Genomic DNA, 18,819 nt, shown 5'->3' with positions numbered 1-18,819 from the left:
CAGAATACGTCCAGAACCACTTCCAGTTGCGTTGACGTACAACTTTACAATTTGACTACATGTAAGTGCACTTTTTGTTTGCTTTTTGTTCGTATCGAGATACACCCGCCAAAGCAGCATGTTGAAGAACTTCGGCTACTCCGTCACCCGACAACGCGGAGCATTCAACGTATTCTACAGCCCCGATTTCCTGTGCCATCCGTTGTCCTTCCTCCATGCTAAAAAAGAAACACACCTGTGGTTTCATCAGTTACTGTAGTTAATAAATACACTAACGTAACACAGTTGGAAGAGCCTTGACTTGTCCGTAAATCTGTCTTGCAGCCAACCAGTAGGTAAGGAATCCCTGGACAGTGGTGTGCCAACTCTGGTACGTACATATGTTTAGCATGTTCAAGTGTAGCTGCGTTGTCGACAGAAAAACAGATCAGGAACACGTCAGCATTGGGGTAAGCCAACGGGCGCAATCTTCGAGAAGGTAATATTTCAACAACAGTGTATCAAACACCTCTAGTTCGTCACAGTCTACCCGACGTTCATTATGTTATGATTGTAGATAATGGGTGGTTACGTTATTTGTGCAAGAATGTAAATCCTGTCCAAAAGTTAATGCAGAGGTTAAAAAAATTATCTACAGACGACCGGCGTGATGCCAGGAACGAAATACTAATTTGTCACGAAGGTTTACTTTGATTATCAAATGACTAAATCCAAAGGCCACAACGGCATGTCTAGACCTGTTGTATTCTTCACCGCCCCCGGTGACGATAGGTTGGACAGCAATGTCCTGTGTTTTAGTACGTACTGTGAAGCTATGCACCATGAAACTGCCTATATTCTCCTTTTGAAAAATACCGGTGGTGTAACGATACAGAATCCCTGATTTTCCGACATATTTGTCGCCGACAGCGACAAGTTTCACCTATTCAACAATAATGCCCCATTTTAACGCATGGTAGCGTACTTGTTGTAATTAAAGCAAAAACTAAAAAGTCCGTTGTACAATTGGCAGGAAAGTGAAGCGAAGTTACAACATACTTAATATGAAGAAGCATCGCCCCATTTGCCGGTTTGCCTTCATTTTACATTGAAAATGATTGTAGAAAACAATCGAAACGTCTATATGAATTCATACAACTTAAGTTTTCAACCATTGTATGGGCTATCTTGTTTATATTGAAGAAGCATTATATTACATACAAAGTACAATTGTATACTAGACCCGAAGATGCTTACCTTATTCATCAATGTGTGTGTCGGATCTGTTGGGTGTAGACTATTCTAAAGTGTAAGCAAATCACTGCACGTCCGTTATCCACATACTACTTAGTGAGGCAACTTCCTTTGCGTGTATGATGTAATAGTAAGCCGTCGTTTGAGATTTGGTGCGATTTGTTACGTACACACCAAGAGAAAATGTTTATTCCATCATGTGTTACTGTTTTTTTCCTTGAAAACATGTCCGTTTTCGCTAAAAAGTTTAGCAAAACATTTGTCAAGTCGAATTGCAATATTTTTAGTTGACTGGGTATTTGCAATAGGTAATTCCCCAAATATAAGTGACGCGTGTCGCTTTGTGTTCGATATTCTATGGTTCGATTAACATTTTATCTTGGGTTTTGCTAAACATCAATGCATTAAGGATTTATAAAAAATAAAGAAATAATAGAAACATATAATTAACCAATATTTAATAAAATTTGCTGGATTAAAATCAAAAGTTATTTTGCATAGCTTTGTGTAAGCGACATTTTCTTTCTGGTTCAACATCCAGTCCATACAGATTGCTGCACGACCTGAATTAAGTTTTAACATTGAAATTGTTAACCCCCAGCAATGCAAGAAGTTAGAGCCCAAGGCTTTGCCGATTTTCTTTCCAAAGTCAGTGAACTGGAAAAGCAAAACAAAACCATCATATGTATGTTCTGTGGTGACAAGGATGCATCTGGAAACAGCTGGTGCCCAGACTGTGTTACAAAAGAACCCGTGGTCAGAAATTGTCTGAAAGACTTTTCTGACCAGGATGAATACTTTTTCATTTACTGCTGTGTTGGTGGAAGGGATTACTGGAAGGACCGAAACAATGAGTTTCGCACTGACAAGCGTTTGAATCTTACTGGAGTCCCAACACTGATGATTTGGGGGAAACCAAATCAAAAATTGGTTGAAGATCAGTTAAAACCTGAGCTGATATCAATTTTGTTTGAATAGTAAAATAGCATCATCATTAATTGCTACTCCAGGTTAAAACAGCATTGGTCACTTCAAAATGCAATCTTGTTTAGTCACCATTGATCAAAATCCTTTCTTTCATCTTCATATAAATATTGTTACAGTTAAAGTTCATCAACAATAACTTGCACAGTTCCTTTTAATTTAAAAATTTTAGCAACAATATTATTAAACAAGATTTTTATGCAAATATGTGTGGCAATATCAATTTCATCAATAACATTTGTTTGTTGTGGTGAAGGAAGTGCTTATCCATGGCTGATAAATTTGCCTTCATGTTGGTTCTTGGTTGTAATGTTAAAAGTTTCATGATTTGCCATTGAAGAAACTTTGCGTGTATGGCAATGCAATGAAATATTTTGTGAAATGTTTAGTGGTGTGGAGCAAGTGAAAAGTTCAATAATCGCAATTGCATTTTGTATCGAATAAAAGCCTGTAAATTTCCATATAATTCACTGTTTATGGTTAAGTGTAACACTGTTGCTGGACCTCACTGATATATATGGCATGTAATTTCAGCAAGTTAAGTTCAATAGGACTTAGATTATAGAAGAAGATTTGCCAACTAGTTTGAAAAAGCTTACAGCAAAGAGAATTGGGCTAAAAATGTTTTTCATACCAACCATGCCTGATGATTCAGTAGACCTACTTAAATGTATTTCACGTTTCCGTTGTCGATGGTCAACGGGTTCAGCACAGCTTTTTGAAATCTTATTACAGTGAATGCCAGTTCAACGTTTAATTTGCGACGGTCCTTTAAAAAGTTTTTGCGACAATGGCAGTTGTGGTTTATTTCATTGCTTTCCTGCCGATTGTTCTCTCATTTAACGTAGAAAGTGGAGTTTTCAGAGACGTTACTTTGCCACAGAATAATGTCAACAGCTCAAGGTTTTTTGGGACTTACTTTGAAATTGAGTTTAGGTTGACCAAGTGAGTTTAATTAGTTTCAAAAAGGTGATTTAAGGTATTGATTCCAAGAATTCATTCCGTTTTTGTTGCAGAATGATGGTCACGTGTCCTGGCTGTGTGTCAAATCCTTTTAACTCATCGCTGGATGGTCGTTTGTATCGTTGCAGTTTGCAAAGCAACAACCCATGCGAGGACGTTTCGCCCGAAGTTCCACCTCTTATGCAGATGGATGCCTTCGGGCTGGATATTACGAGTCCAGCTAGACGTTCGTTTGTGGTAAGTATTTGAATTTTGTTGCTTCATCATTTTGAGATTCTTTTTGATAGGCATGTTCCTCCCTACGATCAACGATATGTAGCGGGACAGTGCAGCAGCTTGGTCACTGTTACGTCGGACAATTGTATGGAAGAATCTGGGAGGATTCTTTGACGAAAAGTTTTGGTAAATAAACTACCAAAACTTGATGCATTTTCGTGCAAGTCTGTGCCACCAAAATATAAACAAAATACGCAGAAATATATACAAAATACAAAGTAATGTCAGCTTGCTTTCGCATAGCAAAGCAGGATCGCCCCACTGTACAGGCCCTTCATGTTTGGCGATATTAGCTCTCGCATTCTCATCATTAGGTTCACAGGCTTCGCTGCCAAGGCATTGCAGCCAAGCTGCATCAGTTACTTTTCCCGACAGTCGGAGCGAGATCTAAAAAAAATCAAGCTCCCGCCTTGGCAGCGAAGCTTGTGAACCTAAACAAAATACTTTTGTTTTATCTGTGTTACAACACTAGTTAAAAAATACCAACTTACTTGACTCCTTGCACAGTTTGCCCCCATTCGCATGTCGATATTCTTTTTCTTCTCGACGGTTCTTCTTCAATTAACCACGGCGGCGTGGACAACTTTAAAACAGTCAAGGAATGGGTGAAAAACGTTACTGAGAAGTTTGATATTTCATCTGGGGGCTCGGCGTCGGTCGGGGTTGTTCAATATTCCACCTGGCTTCCGCAATTGTGAGAAACGAGTATTTTCTTCTGACTTAGTTAAAAATATTGTGCGTTGAACTTTTAGCTGTATAATTTGTTGGTTGTACTTTTATGTAAAAAAATAAGTTTGAAAATTTGTGTATTAGGCATAGATGAAGGAAAGCATAGTTCAGTTTGAGTGCAAACATAAGTCGTAAACCTACAATTTTGGTTGTACTGTCGTATAACCCAAACGTTTCACACACATTTATTGTGTCTATAGCGGAAGGAAGTCTTCCAGCGCTACCACCAAATAAATTTGTCATGTCACATCATAAATTTGTCAATGTGTCTGATGCTCGTAAGGCTACTTGTAGTCAAAAGATCAAAATATCAAAATTGCAGTTGTTTGTGTGAATCTCAAACATCCTTTCACGCACAGACGCTAAAACATCTTTTATTTTCAGCGGCTTTCGTTTGGTTGTGACAGAAATCAAGATTGGGAAATATACCGTATTTGATGACTTCGCGGTAAGCCCATGTTGATTCGAATGACTTCCAGCGTTATCATATTTTTTAATTGCAGAATGCTGTAGATAACATTGTCCTACACAGTGGCACCACTTTCACCGGTTCCGCCATCCCCATTGCCGCCGGGGCCTTTTCCAACTCTTCTAACTTTGGGGACCCGTTCACCAAAAAGGTTCTCATTCTACTTACGGACGGAGTGTAAGAGGATTTGCTCGTTGAAATAAATCGTTTCCGAACATAATTTCGCGTCCGGGAACTGCAAAAAGTTTTCGTCAAAATAAAACGTTTTGAGAATCAAAAGTAAATCAATTTTATAGACGGATTGGTATCTGTTTTACATTCTTAATAACAACTGTCTTTGAGTTCTGCGACCTTAAGCATTTAAAGAACCACTGAAACCCTTTTTGTACTTCGCGGGTTAGCGACCACTATAGATCTTAAATCAATTATTGCCGATAAATTTCCGATTTTGTATGGTGTTATGTTTAATGTAATGGAAATTTCTGAGAAGGGTTTGCATTGTAAGTGGACAATTAATCACAAAAATGTCACATTTTAAAGCTCGAACGACCCTCAGCTGTTGAATTCGAGCTCTCTTTACTTGAAATCGCAAAATATTACAGCTTTTAGTGTTGGAGTCAGGGCTGCCGATCTCACAGAACTGCAGGTAAATTTAACTGTGCTGTTTGGGTTTTCATGAACATGTGCCAAAATAGGTACTCCTTTACCCTACAGTAAAAGGACCACATACCCATTCATACTATTTTCATGGACCACAAAAACTATGTGTTATGTCTTCAGCGCCCGTTACATATCCAAATGAATAAAACGTCCTAATTATACATCTCGCCTGGTCCTAACACCTTTATAAAGAAACTATTCAAAATACACTGGGTTGCTGAAAGTTGCTGTTGTCAAGATATGTTGTAAATTATTTGTTTCAAAAAGTGCCCAGACGCTCTTCCCAGACGCCAGCGAGCATTATACGACCTATTGCAAGATATTGAATCATGCTTACAAAAATTTAATTTTTTGATGTATAATCACTCTGCATGTTGTTAAATGTAGATCGTAGCAAATGGTCGAGTGGGCGACAACGAACGAGTCTACCAACTTTCCGATTTCTCCAAGCTTGACTCAATTGTCCAAAGTATTTTTACTGAAATTAGTGGTATCATTCTCGAAGGTAATGGAACTGGCCTGCATGTTTACTCTTGACAATATATAATTCATCTATTGCTTAATTGTTCCATATGTAATTACCTTATATCTATGACCATTACCAAGTAAACTTCATTTCTATGTTATAGCTGGTGACAACAACGCGACGAACGAGTTAAAGTTCAGCCAAACTGGATTTTCGACGGCTTCTGATTCGGTAAGACCGAAATACAGAAAGTGGTGTGAATGCGTTTGGTCAATGGAGCGATGTGATAGTATGTTGGTGATTGTGTGCGGCGCGCTGGGTTTTACTGCTTTTATCAGTTAGTGCAAAAAGGTACTTCAATGTTGCTGACGACAGAAACGGAAAGGTTCAGTCGATTGAAAGTAAGGTCTTACAAAGGTACGTACTATTTTGTTGTCAATCAGGTTAACTAAAGACTTAAACTTTTAGGACAGAAAAATGTACCTTGAAATAGGAGTTTATGATAAAGGAACAAAAACTAGGTAAGTTCGGATGAAAAAAACTAATGTAAAAAAGGAATTACTGCTGTCGGTAATTATCCTTAAACAAGTATGTTTTTAAATATCATTGTTTCTACAACCTTACGCTAAAGTACAATATTCCTATTTCTTAAATTATATTAATAATTTTTCACTGTCAAAGCAAATAACAACCTATACAAATAAGAAAAAACAATTACTAATTCGCTTGCGTTTTGGACGCTGTAGTCATATCTCTATTTCACACGATATTTACTTTTCACAGGTGAAATGCGTTGATGTCGAGGATGCAGGAGTTGATGATTGCACTCCTCGTTCGAGAGAAAACCCACAAATTTCCGGAATTAGAACCGGCATTGGTTGATTGCTTTAATTTCGATTTATTTACGGACACAACATTTATGGCTATAATTTCAAACACAAACTGCTATGTGGTGTTTATACGTTAAACCAGGGTTTAGAAAACTGGGTACCATCCCAACTGCCCGGGGGGTAGCACGATATGAAGAAATCGAAACTTGTATAATGTACAGTAAGTACACAAGTAAAGTGCAAATTTCTGGGGTTGTTGCCTTACGTATTTTTTGTTTTATGTTCACGTTATCATATCACGCTGTTTTGGGTGGAAACCCTGATGTGACGCAAAAATTAAGGCTCCATAAAGAATCACGAATAGGGGGTCTGTGTCCTGAAAAGTTTGGGTCACGCTGCGTTAAGCCATATCCTGACAAAGACTATACCTTACGTTTGACACAGTTTACGATCTGTTTATCAGTATTCCGATACCAACGTATTCCTTCTTTGTTTTATTGTCACCTCACCATGCCGTTCAAAAACACAGAGGATTTTTTTTTGAAATTGGTTCTTCTTCTTGGTTGTAAGACTGACCTGCGACCGAATGATAGTCAGCCGCAAGGTGGTGTCATGTGTGCGTATGCGAAGTTTAAAATGTGTCCACTAACAAAGAGCTAAATTTTGGCAAACGTGGTGTATAAAGACTTCTTCTGATTGTTAGTTGGTATGAAAATAAAACAAGGAAAAGAAATTATTATTGAAATCAGGGCAGATAAAAATTTTGAATGCTTTGCATTTACTGAGAGGGTGCCAAAGAGATGTTTGACTGCTTTCTCTATTTCGATTTGGCTGTCATTAGCTTTATCATGTAATTTAAAGAACACTATTACTTTGGTGAAAACAAGTGTCAAAAGAAAACCTCAAAATAAAAATGCTTTTGAATCGAGAAAATTGCTTTATTTCAATAACCAATTTAAACTTCACACAGTTTGTCCTGGTTGCACTCATTGGGTGAACCAGCCACAAACCGCTCGTAATGATTCAGCATCTTGTCAAGACTGCACAGGGAGCCGTTTTCACATGCCGGGTTTGTGGTTACTAACTTCTCGTTCCAGAATATCTGGACCTTGTAGTTGGAAAGGGAGGCACATTGACCCTCGGGGACTTCTCCACAACGATACAGAATAAAAGCAAGGTTTCCGGCACTTGGAATCAACTTGCTTATGCGGAAAAATCGATTTCCTTGTGATCTAAAATTCCTTAACGTGGGCGGGTCATCAACCTGTATTTAAAAATGTTAATGCAAAAATGAAAAGTTTGGTACTTAAATGTTGTTGTATTATTTTGGAATGTTATTCATGCAATACAAAAATTTTTCGATCGGTATTAAAATGCTGCTCCTTCTCTACATGAATTTAATTGTGCAAAAATATAACGTTTTACTGGATATTTTAGCAATGCTTGGTGTAATTTCTTCTAAACTATTGAGGTTTAAAATGCCCAGCAGCTTCGTTGTAAAACATGCTGAAACTAAGTTAATAAGTGCCGTTACTAACAAACGTAGCAACAAGAATATAAAGAACAACGTACTGTAAACAGTCCCATATTTCCAGCCAATGTGACCACATTGAAAACGTGGCCAACTCTGATTCGTGCTTTAATATACTCCTTCCCCTCTTGGTCGTATTCGCCTGCCAACTTTAGGGAGTTAATGATCTCTTTTGTGTGGAAGCAGTTTTTCTGCGTTGTGATTGGATACAAGAAACCTCGTTGTGGATAGTTGTACACGTCGGTTGCGTAGTCGAGTACTAGAAATAATCGAAAATTGGAATTTTTTAAAGATTTTGTGAATATATATTTCTATAGAATCTCTATATTTCTATAGAATATATTTCAATAGAATCTCTATTTGAATAAGTTTTGGTAAATGGAGAAACTGATGATGCCGTTTTAGGCGAAATATATTTTTCTCTAAATAAATCGATCTGAGCTGTCTGAAGATCGCTGTGTTTGGATTTTAATACATTATTATTGATACGGTGTGCGATCGACAGCCTGCCAGGGGATTTTGGTTTTTTGATCCAGATTTGATTTACTAATCATATTGATTATGCAAGTATTAAATAATTTTCTGTTTTGTTGCGATTTTAAAATTCAATGCACCAAAGTTTTGCTAAATTTCCAAATAAGGCGTTGTATCGAATGCAAAATGCTCTTCATGTGATTTTACGAAATTGCATATCCATTTAGCGTTTAAAGAGTTTTTAGTAATGCTGTCTGGAAAAAAATTAACGTCGAGAGTATTTTAAAATGATTCTGACAGATTTATTAATCTTTCTTTCTGTTTTACCTTCCAATTCTGTGGTTTTAAATATAGTGCACCAGGGTCCAGCGACCGCGTCCACCCATCGTTGGTAGTAACAGGCGTCGTACATTTCAAACAGCACTTTGGTTGTAACTCTTGATTCTTCTACACCCAGGCGTCTGGCCACATTTCGGGCAATTCCACGAATTCGGTAACCTAATCACATTCCTGTGTGTTGTATTGAAGTTCGAAAAACTACAATTTAAGTACAGTCTTATGGTGCAGTTCACTCAACGTAACCAAAACACTTTAAAGACGAACTGCTGCGCACGAATTTCTCGAAAACATAATTAATTGTTATGCATAGGTTTAAACTACTTTCATGAAAATATTTCATATTTATTCTTTTGTTATACATATCTGCATCACCCACTAAAATTTAAGTTTAACTGCTTTTTTCAGCATGGTATTTTGTCGGCGGAATAAAAAAAAATAATAAACTATACTCTAAAATAAGCATAAATAAGAAACATAACTGACGGTTTTATTTATGCTTCAATACAAACAAAATAGCCCATGCAATAGTTGAGAACTTCATGTTGCAGACGTTTCAATATATTGCACTGAAAATGATTGTAGTACAACAATCGAAACGTCTGTAGCAGGGAATTCTCAACTATTGCATTGGCCATTTTGTTTGTATTGAATAAGCATAAGTACGCAAAAGCATCGTAATTAAACTTAAATTTGTTTTCTGCGTAAAAGAATTGCGAAACTTGAAACAACCAACGAATTCCTCACTATTTTGAAATCGCCTCAGCTCGGCACTCGCTTCCGGGTTGTTTTTCACTTCTTTGATAAACTTCGGGCAGCTCTCGCGCAACAGCGGGTCACGTGACTTTGGGGTAACGTCAATCTTTATCGACTCAGGTAGGGAAAATCCATTACGACAGAAAAGCTCCTCGGCGAAAAGACGTAGAGAGCGGGATGTACGCTTTGTGTCAGTGCTTGTAAACCTAAGGACGATTTGTTGCAGGTCAATTGTTGCACTTCTAACTGAGTTTAAAAGTGGTATTTTGGGGTAACAGCTTATTCGGGTGTCAAGCTAAAACCTGCAAAAGTATTCATCCAAAAACACAAATAGTGTTTATGTGCCAAAAGAACAGACTATAAAAATATAATATGCCTGGCAGCAACAGCAACAATATTATACAAAAAGTGATACAAAAATATTTCTAAACATCAGTAAGCGAACCAGTTGATGATCATCATGCGCTTTGCAAATCCGCGTGAATTGCGTTGGATAACTTGGATTATTTCTCAAGAAAACTTGACTTTGTATAAAATAATTTTACCTGAATAGATCGTGCCTGACAGACTTTCCCAAAAGTTCTGGGAATCTCTGCTTAAAAGCTCGGGCAACTTGACGAACTTCCTCATCGCCGAACTCTGTCTGATTCTGGTTGTCAAACTCAGACATCCAGACTTTCCAGTTCTCAAGCGCCTGATACACACACATGTGAGTCAGTGTTTCATTTAAAAAAATTAGTCCGCGTAACACTGCAACTTTAAGTTGATATCAAATAGAACCGCCGAGTATTCAGACAACTGTTTATATTAAAATTGATGTTTAAGGTTCAAAAAAGTAACAACAAACATCTGTAACAAAGGAACTTAAATGAAATAGGTTTGTTGCCCTACGGCCTAACAGGAATGTTGAGAAGTTTTTGCTTAAAACTATGCTAGCAATCCAGTTCATGGAATCCTTCAGATTTTTTTATGTAACTCTAGGTTTTCGCGAAACCACTGAGTTAGGAAATATTAGATGGGTCAATGATTTGTGTTACATTTCCATTAATTTGATAAAGTAATCGCAATGTTGCTTGTTATTAGAAGAGCAAAGGCATAACTTTGCCAATTCGCACCCATTAAATACTTTATGGCTTGATGATATGCTGGAAGTGTTTACCTTTAGCTCACGTGGGCACTGGACAGCTTCCCCGTTGGTGTTTAGAGTCTCGACAAACTGCTCAAGTCTGAGGAACGAAGCGCGAACACTCTGGGCCGGGTATCTTGCACCGTGACGAACAATCATATTGATAAAGATTGGAACACATCCTGTGAAATTATACACGTACTTAACATTCTGATTTGTATAATCGCGTACTCTCAGCCAGGTAATAATTGACAACGTGGAAATATGTGGACCCAAAAGCTGTAGAAATGTACGAAACAGTATTTAATAACGATATACACAAATGCGACTTCCCGTAATCAGGTTCAAAAGTCTTTTGTTCCAGAGCTTTTAATTTTCTAGTATACGCACTATATAAAGTATGTTTTTTGCCGATTGAAATTGCAAATATTTACCTTGCGGGCGTTGGGAAATGGCAGGCAACTCGCCCCGCACGTCCTTGTAAAACGTCTTTGTCCCAAAGTATGGGTAATTAATTGAACGGGACCTGCAAAACCATCCACTTGTAAGCGATATAGCCGAAAACAGAACAACCACAATGACCGTCTTAAACATCATGCTCCCTCTTGTCTGAAACGTCAGTAACCAGAATATACGTTGCTCTTAATCTTGCAGCAACGTTTTCAGACCAGGTTGAACAAACGCCCAGGGGCAATTATCTCATGAATTTCTATGAAAAGCAATAGTTGTCAAGCCTGTTGAGCCCAAACGCACATCACGTGCATTTCGATAACTCAAGTAGTTGCCAAGTGCGTGTTGTCGATGTGATAACTAGCAGGAGGAATAACCGCCATAGGCACTTATGTCATATATGTTGAGGCTTTAAATAACAGATTCTTCTTGCCTGCACACGGAATTATTAACAAAAAGTTTTTAACATGTAATTTTTAACGTACGAAAATATGTAGTTATATCGATGCAAATTCAAAATTGCTGTCTTTCTGGCAATAGTATAAATACCCTTCAGTCCTTGGTGTTCTTCAAAGTAGAAACATCGATGAAACAAACGTTTATCATTGCAAAAGAATAATGGTTTACAAGTTACGGTATGCCCAAAAACACATATATAAACACCAAGTTGATTGAAGTTGTTTTTGCCAAACCTGTATTACTTCTCAAAAAGCCCCACTCGACCACAAAATTTGTCAATGTTAATTTCGCTTCCGCCATCCCCATTGCCGCCGGGGCCTTTTCTAACTCAAATTCTACTTACGGATGGAGTGTAGGAGGATTTGGCCGTTGAAATAATTGTTTTCAAAAATATTTTTGCGCCTGGGAACTGTAAAAATTGTCCTCAAAATAAAACGTATTTGAGAATCAAATGGAAATCAATTTCATAGTGTATACAATCGTTACTATCTTGGATCTGAGCACTTAAAGAGCCACTGAAACCCTTTTTGCCATTCGCGGGTCGGCGACCTCGACTGTCTTAAATCAATTATTGCTGATAAATTTCTAAAAACAGCGTGCAGATATTGTGTGGTTTTGTATTGAATGTAATGGAAATGTACTAAAAAGAGGTTGTTATTTTGATTTTAAAATTAATCACTAAAAATGTTACATTTTGAAGATCAAACGACCCTCAGCTGTTGAATTCGAGCTCCTTGTCTTCGAAATCGCAAAACATTACAGCTATCAGTGTTGGAGTCAGAGCTGCTGATCTCACAGAACTGCATGTAGGTTGGTAACTGTTCTGTTTTGATTTTCATGAATACGTACCAAACGTCTTTACACTACAGTATACGGACCACAGGCCTCTTCATACTATTTCCATGGACCACAAAAACTATGCGTTATGTATTCAGCACGCGTTAAATGTCCGAATGAATAAATCCTAATTATACAAATATCGCCCGGTCCTAACACCTTTTTGAAGAAACGATTCAAAATTGATTTGTTTCAAAAAGTGCAAAGACACTTTTGCCAGACGCCACCGAGCATACGACCTGTAGCAAGATATTAATTATACAATGCTTTAAATGTAGTTTTCAATGTATAATCACTCTGCATGTTGTTAAATGTAGATTGTAGCAAACGGTCGAGTGGGCGACAACGAACGAGTCTACCAACTTTCTGATTTCTCCAAGCTTTACTCAATTGTCCAAAGTATTTTTACTGAAATTCGTGGTATCATTCTCGAAGGTAATGGAACTGCTCCTGCATGTTTACTCTTGACAATATATTTTTCATCTTTATTTCTACTTGTGAGTCGTTTGTTTTTTCGTGACCAAATGTTCCATGTGTAATTACCTCATATTTCTGAATATTACTAATTAATCTTCATTTATATGTTATAGCTGGTGAAAACAACGCGACGAACGAGTTGAAGTTCAGCCAAACCGGATTTTCGACGGCTTTTGATTCGCTAAGACCCAAGTACAGAAAGTAGTAAATGTGGTGTGAATGTGTTTGGGTGGAGAAATGATGTGAACGATGTGTCTTAGTACGTACTATATTATTGTCAATCAGGTCAACTAAAGACTTAACTTTTCAGACGAAAAAAATAATTAAAAAAAGAAGGAATTGCTGCTGTCGGTAATTATTCGAATTTCTCAAGTGGTGGTGATAATTTTTTACTCTCAAAGCAAAATTCGTACAACGACAACTTATAGCATATGCCTATAACATAGCCGGTAACAAACTATATAAATAAGATAATGTTTTACTAATTCGCTTGCGATTTGGGGACGCTGTAGTCATATCTCTATTTCACACGATATTTACTTTTCACAGGTGAGATGCGTTGTTGTCGAGGATGCAGGAGTTGATGACTGCACTCCTCGTTCGAGAGAAAACCAACAAATTTCCTGAATTAGAACCGACTTTCGATTGGGTTATTTACGGACGTTATTATTTAAAACACAAACTGCTATGTGGTGAATATACGCCCAAGCAGGGTTTTGCAAACTGGGTACCACCACAACTGCCCGGGGGGTAGGACGACATGAAGACATTGAAACTTGTATATTATACTGTAAGTACACAAGTAATTCCCCCAGTGCAAATATCTTGGTTGTTGCCTTACGTATTTTTTTGTGGTTACGTTATGTGGTCTAAAAAGTTTGAGAAACGCTGCGTTAAGCCAAATCCTGACAAAGACTGAGGTTTACGTTTGACGCAGTTTACGGTCTGTTTATCAGTATTCCGATAACAACTTCTTTGTTTAAATGTCGCCCCAACATGCCGTTCCAACACACAAAGGATTTTTGAAAGGCCGCAAATGTCTTGGTTTCTTCTTGGTTGCAAGACTGGCCTGCAACCAAATGATATTCAGCCGCAAAGGTGGTGTCATGTGTAAGTATATGTGAAGTTTAAAATATGTCTACAAACAAAGAGTCAAATTTTGGCAAACATGGTGCATAAAGACATTTCCTGATAGCTATTTGGTATGTAAATAGAACAAGGATAAGAAATGGGTATGGAAATCAGGGCAAATAAACAATTTGAATGCTCTGCATTTACTTGAAGGGTGGCAAAGAAATGTTTGAACGAGACTGCAGCACTTAAAATAAGCAAAAAGGCTACATGATCTTCCAAGATAAACAGAAAAAATGATTTGTCTATTTCGATTTGCTTCCCATTAACTTTATTTTGTAATTTAAAGAACAATATTACTTTGGTGATAACAACGCAGTAATATTACATGCAATAGCATGATAGGCAGGATCGCTCCACTGCGCAGGTCCTTGGTTGGCGATCACAGCTAACGTATCGTAGTCATGAGGCTTTCAGGCTTGGCAGCCCAGGCAATGCAGCCTAGCTTGATTAGCCACTTTTTCCTGACAAGTCGGAGCACGTTTTTTGGCCACAATATACCCGGTGAAACCACTTCGCTCCTTTAGCTCACTTGGTAGAGCGTTGGGCCTGGTTAGCCCAGGGTCGTGAATTCAAACCTCACCGGGAGCACCGGGAGATTTTTCAAATCTCGCTCCGACTTGTCAGGAAAAAGTGGCTGTTCCAGCTAGACTGCATTGCCTGGAATGCCAAGCCTGAAAACCTCATGATGATTGGTGAAAACAAATATAAATAAAGAAAACCTCAAAACAGAATGCTTTTGCATCGAGAAAGTTGTTTTATTTCAATAACCAATTTAAACTTCACACAGTTTGTCCTGGTTGCACTCATTGGGTGAACCAGCCACAAACCGCTCGTAGTGATTCAGCATCTTGTCAAGACTGCATAGAGAGCCGTTTTCACACGCCGGGTTTGTGGTTACTAACTTCTCGTTCCAGAATATCTGGACCTTGTAGTTGGAAAGGGAGGCACATTGACCCTCAGAGACTTCTCCACAACGATACAGAATAAAAGCAAGGTTTCCGGCACTTGGAATCAACTTGCTTATGCGGAAAAATCGATTTCCTTGTGATCCAAAATTTCTCGAAGTAGGCGGGTCATCAACCTGTATTTAAAAATGTTAATGCAAAAATGCAAAATTTGGTACTTGAATGTTATTGTATTATTTTGGAATGTTATTTATAAAATCGGTATTCACATGCTGCGCTTTCTCTACATGAATTGAATTGTACAAAAATATAACGTTTTACTGTATATTTTAGCAAGCTTGTTGTAATTTCTTCTAAAATATTAAGGCTTAATATGACGAGCAGTTTCGTTGTGAAACATGCTGAAACTAAGCCAAAGAGTTTAAGGGACAACGTACTGTAAACAGTCCCATATTTCCAGCCAAAGAGACCACTTGGGAAACGTGGCCGACTCTGATTCGTGCTTTAATATACTCCTTCCCCTCTTGGTCGTATTCGCCTGCTAACTTTAGGGAGTTAATGATCTCTTTTGTGTGGAAGCAGGTTTTCTGCGTTGCGATTGGATACAAGAATCCTTGTTGTGGATAGTTGTATACGTCGGTTGCGTAGTCGAGTACTAGAAATAATCGAAAATTGGAACTCTGTAAAGAGGTTGTGAATATATTTCATTAATAAGCAATGTGCAGCCAATAATATGAATTGTGTATAAGCTGCCTACAGATGGCCTATTTTCTCCGAAGTTTGCACTTAGTTTGGTGCCCAACGGATGACGGCGATTGTATAGTCACCACAAAGTGGAAGTCTTTGCTTGGCCGTTTGGTCTGCAGAGTCGTCGTATAGTCACACCAGCTGCACTGATGAGACCTTTTAGGTCGAAACAGTGGCCATCTGTCTGGAGCTTATACACTATTTCATTAATATTAATTATGTAAGTATTAAATTAAACGCAATATTTTCCTGTTTATTGCAATTTTAAAATTGTGTTAGCACCAACATTTTGCTAAAAGTTATTATATCGAATGCAAAATGCTCTTAATGTGTTTTTACGAAATTGTATATACGTTTAACGTGTAAAAAGTTATAACAATGCTATCTGGAAAAAATTAAAGTCGAGAGTATTTTGAAATGATTCTGACAGATTTATTGCTCTTTCTTTCTGTTTTACCTTCCAATTCTGAGGTTTTGAATATAGTGCACCAGGGCCCAGCGACCGCGTCCACCCATCGTTGGTAGTAACAGGCGTCGTACATTTCAAACAGCACTTTGGTTGTAACTCTTGATTCCTCTACACCTAGGCGTCTGGCCACATTTCGGGCTATTCCACGAATTCGGTAACCTAATCACATTCATGTGTGTTGTATTGAAGTTCGAAAAATAAGAACTTAAGTACAGTTATAGTGCAGTTCATTCAACGCAACCAAAACACTCGAAAACATGATTGTTTGTTCAACTATTTTCATGAAAATATTTCATAATTATTCTTTTGTTGTACATGTCTGTATCGCCCGCAAAAATTTCAGTTTAACTGCCTTTTATCATTTACATTCTATTGTTGGCGGAAAAAAAAGACTAACTAACTCTAAAATAAGCATAAATAACCAATAGCAATGTAATTAAACTTAAATTTGTTTAATGCGCAAAAGAGTTGCGAAACTTGAAGCAAGCAACGAATTCCTAACTTCTTTGAAATCGCCGCAACTCGGCACTCGCGTCCGGGTTGTCTTTGACTTCTTTGATAAACTTCGGGCAGCTCTCGCGCAACAGCGGGTCACGTGACTTTGGGGTAACTTCTATCTTTATCGACTCAGGTAGGGGAAATCCATTACGACAGAAAAGCTCCTCGGCAAAAGCACGAAGAGAGCGGGATGTACGATTTGTGTCAGTGCTTGTAAACCTAAGGACGATTTGTTGCACTTCTAACTGTGTTTAAAAGTGGTACTTTGGGGTAACAGCTTATTCGGGTTCCAAGCTGTAATCTGCATAAGTATTCATCCAAAAATACAAAAAGTTTTTATGAGCCAGAAGAATAGACCATAAAAATATAATATGCCTGACAGCAACAGCAACATTATTATACAAAAAGTGACGCAAAAATATTTCTAAATATCAGTAAGCGAACTAGTTGATGATCATCATGCACTTTGCAAATCCGCGTGAAGATTATTTCTCAAGAAAACTCGGCTTTGTATAAAATAATTTTACCTGAATAGATCGTGCCTGACAGACTTTCCCAAAAGTTCTGGGAATCTCTGCTTAAAAGCTCGGGCAACTTGACGAACTTCCTCATCTCCGAATTCTGTCTGATTCAGGTTGTCAAACTCAGACATCCACACTTTCCAGTTCTCAAGCGCCTGATACACATGCATGTGAGTCAGTGTTTCATAAAAAAGTCCGCGTAACACTGTAACAATATTTAAGTTGATATCGAGTTCATGGAACCCTTCAGATTTTTTTATGGAACTCTAGGTTTTCGCGAAACCACTGAGTTAGGAAATATTAGATGGGTCAATGATTTGTGTTAGATTTCCATTTATCTGATACATCGTAATGTTGCTGGTTGTTGGAAGAGCAAAGGAATAACTTTGCCAATTTGCACCCATTAAATACTTTATGAACTGATGATATGCTGGAAGTGCTTACCTTCAGTTCACTTGGGCACTGGACAGCGTTCCCATTGGTGTTTAGAGTCTCGACAAACTGTTGAAGTCTGAGGAAAGAAGCGCGAACACTCTGGGCCGGGTATCTTGCACCGTGACGAACAATCATATTGATAAAGATTGGAACACATCCTGAGAAATTGGCGTTATGTTGTTCTTTTATACACGTACTTAACATCCTGATTTTCATAATCGCTAAGTCTTAGCCAGGTAATAATTACAACATAGAAATGTGTGGACCCAAAAGCTGTAACTTGCCGTAATCAATTATTCAATGTCTAATAACAATAAAAACTGAAAGAAAAAATACATTGTTCGAGAGCTTTTAAATTCTACTCGTACACGCACTATAGTGTATCTTTTTTGCCGATTGAAATTGCAAATAATTACCTTGCGGGCGTTGGGAAATGGCAGGCAACTCGCCCCGCACGTCCTTGTAAAACGTCTTTGTCCCAAAGTATGGGTATTTACTTGAAAGGGACCTGCAAAACCATCCACTTGTAAGCGATATAGCCGAAAACAGAACAACCACAATGGCCGTCTTAAACATCATGATTCCTCTTGTCTGCAGCGTCAGTAACTATGGAATATACGTTGCTCTTTATCTTTCAGCAACGTTTTTAGACCAGGTTGAACGAACGCCCAGGGGCAATTATCTTATGTATTTCTTTGAAAGGCAATAGTTGTCAAGCCTGTTGACCCATGTAGTTGCGTGTTGTCGATGTGACATAAATAGCAGGAGGAAAAACCACAAAAAGCACTCTTGTCATGTATGTTGAGGCTATAAATAAATTCTTCTTGCCTGCACACGAAATTTTCAATAAAATTAAATTCCACGTACGAAAATATGTAGTTATATGGATGCAAATTCCACACTGTTGTTTTTCTGGCAATAATATAAATACCGTCCAGTCATTGGCATTCTTCGAAAAAGAAACATCGATGAAACAATGGTTGCTATCGCAAAAGAATAATGGCTGAGTTACGGTATGCCCCAAAACACACATAAACACAAAGTTAATTAAAGT

At 37.9% G+C, this 18,819-nt stretch overlaps 4 protein-coding genes across 4 annotated transcripts; 1 reads left to right on the top strand and 3 right to left on the bottom strand.

Moving 5' to 3' along the window:
• Nucleotides 1-35: 35 nt before the first annotated feature.
• Nucleotides 36-1,476, bottom strand: LOC145914739 (uncharacterized). Its single transcript, XM_083002569.1, has 4 exons — nucleotides 1,237-1,476; nucleotides 738-922; nucleotides 277-468; nucleotides 36-218 (listed from the first exon to the last, which is right to left on the bottom strand). Exons 1-4 carry the CDS (start codon nucleotides 1,243-1,245, stop codon nucleotides 56-58), a joined length of 549 nt encoding a protein of 182 aa, XP_082858695.1. The 5' UTR covers nucleotides 1,246-1,476; the 3' UTR covers nucleotides 36-55.
• Nucleotides 1,477-1,836: 360 nt separating this feature from the next.
• Nucleotides 1,837-2,211, top strand: LOC145914563 (thioredoxin domain-containing protein 17-like). Its single transcript, XM_083002385.1, has one exon. The coding sequence runs from the start codon at nucleotides 1,837-1,839 to the stop codon at nucleotides 2,209-2,211; it is 375 nt and encodes a 124-aa protein (XP_082858511.1).
• A 5,325-nt stretch (nucleotides 2,212-7,536) lies between these two features.
• Nucleotides 7,537-11,461, bottom strand: LOC145914108 (multiple inositol polyphosphate phosphatase 1-like). The gene is made up of 7 exons (XM_083001885.1): nucleotides 11,268-11,461; nucleotides 10,867-11,015; nucleotides 10,253-10,401; nucleotides 9,699-9,913; nucleotides 8,943-9,113; nucleotides 8,183-8,400; nucleotides 7,537-7,874 (listed from the first exon to the last, which is right to left on the bottom strand). Exons 1-7 carry the CDS (start codon nucleotides 11,428-11,430, stop codon nucleotides 7,566-7,568), a joined length of 1,374 nt encoding a protein of 457 aa, XP_082858011.1. The 5' UTR covers nucleotides 11,431-11,461; the 3' UTR covers nucleotides 7,537-7,565.
• A 3,470-nt stretch (nucleotides 11,462-14,931) lies between these two features.
• On the bottom strand, nucleotides 14,932-18,358 carry LOC145914149 (multiple inositol polyphosphate phosphatase 1-like). Its single transcript, XM_083001928.1, has 7 exons — nucleotides 18,182-18,358; nucleotides 17,775-17,923; nucleotides 17,337-17,485; nucleotides 16,814-17,028; nucleotides 16,300-16,470; nucleotides 15,533-15,750; nucleotides 14,932-15,271 (listed from the first exon to the last, which is right to left on the bottom strand). Exons 1-7 carry the CDS (start codon nucleotides 18,342-18,344, stop codon nucleotides 14,963-14,965), a joined length of 1,374 nt encoding a protein of 457 aa, XP_082858054.1. The 5' UTR covers nucleotides 18,345-18,358; the 3' UTR covers nucleotides 14,932-14,962.
• Nucleotides 18,359-18,819: the final 461 nt, after the last annotated feature.

The sequence above is a fragment of the Ascidia mentula genome, chromosome 9 (genome assembly GCF_947561715.1).
Source record: "Ascidia mentula chromosome 9, kaAscMent1.1, whole genome shotgun sequence".
NCBI lineage: Eukaryota > Metazoa > Chordata > Ascidiacea > Phlebobranchia > Ascidiidae > Ascidia > Ascidia mentula.
The sequence above is the reverse complement of the archived record's forward strand: the minus strand, read 5'-3'. Positions and strand labels throughout refer to the sequence as shown.

Excerpts from the sequence above, each read along its gene's own strand:
- LOC145914739 (XM_083002569.1), bottom strand. Across the intron at positions 469-737 it reads GGCGGTGAAGAATACAACAG|ATTGCGCCCGTTGGCTTACC; the intron begins GTCTAGACATGC and ends ACCTTCTCGAAG. Across the intron at positions 219-276 it reads GGCTCTTCCAACTGTGTTAC|CATGGAGGAAGGACAACGGA; the intron begins GTTAGTGTATTT and ends TTTCTTTTTTAG.
- LOC145914563 (XM_083002385.1), top strand. The coding sequence starts at position 1,837 with ATGCAAGAAGTTAGAGCCCAAGGCTTTGCCGATTTTCTTTCCAAAGTC.
- LOC145914108 (XM_083001885.1), bottom strand. The coding sequence starts at position 11,430 with ATGATGTTTAAGACGGTCATTGTGGTTGTTCTGTTTTCGGCTATATCG. Across the intron at positions 11,016-11,267 it reads CATTTCCCAACGCCCGCAAG|GATGTGTTCCAATCTTTATC; the intron begins GTAAATATTTGC and ends ATAATTTCACAG. Across the intron at positions 9,114-9,698 it reads GCTGAGGCGATTTCAAAATA|GTTACCGAATTCGTGGAATT; the intron begins GTGAGGAATTCG and ends GAATGTGATTAG.
- LOC145914149 (XM_083001928.1), bottom strand. The coding sequence starts at position 18,344 with ATGATGTTTAAGACGGCCATTGTGGTTGTTCTGTTTTCGGCTATATCG. Across the intron at positions 17,924-18,181 it reads CATTTCCCAACGCCCGCAAG|GATGTGTTCCAATCTTTATC; the intron begins GTAATTATTTGC and ends CCAATTTCTCAG. Across the intron at positions 15,751-16,299 it reads CAAAACCTCAGAATTGGAAG|TACTCGACTACGCAACCGAC; the intron begins GTAAAACAGAAA and ends GATTATTTCTAG.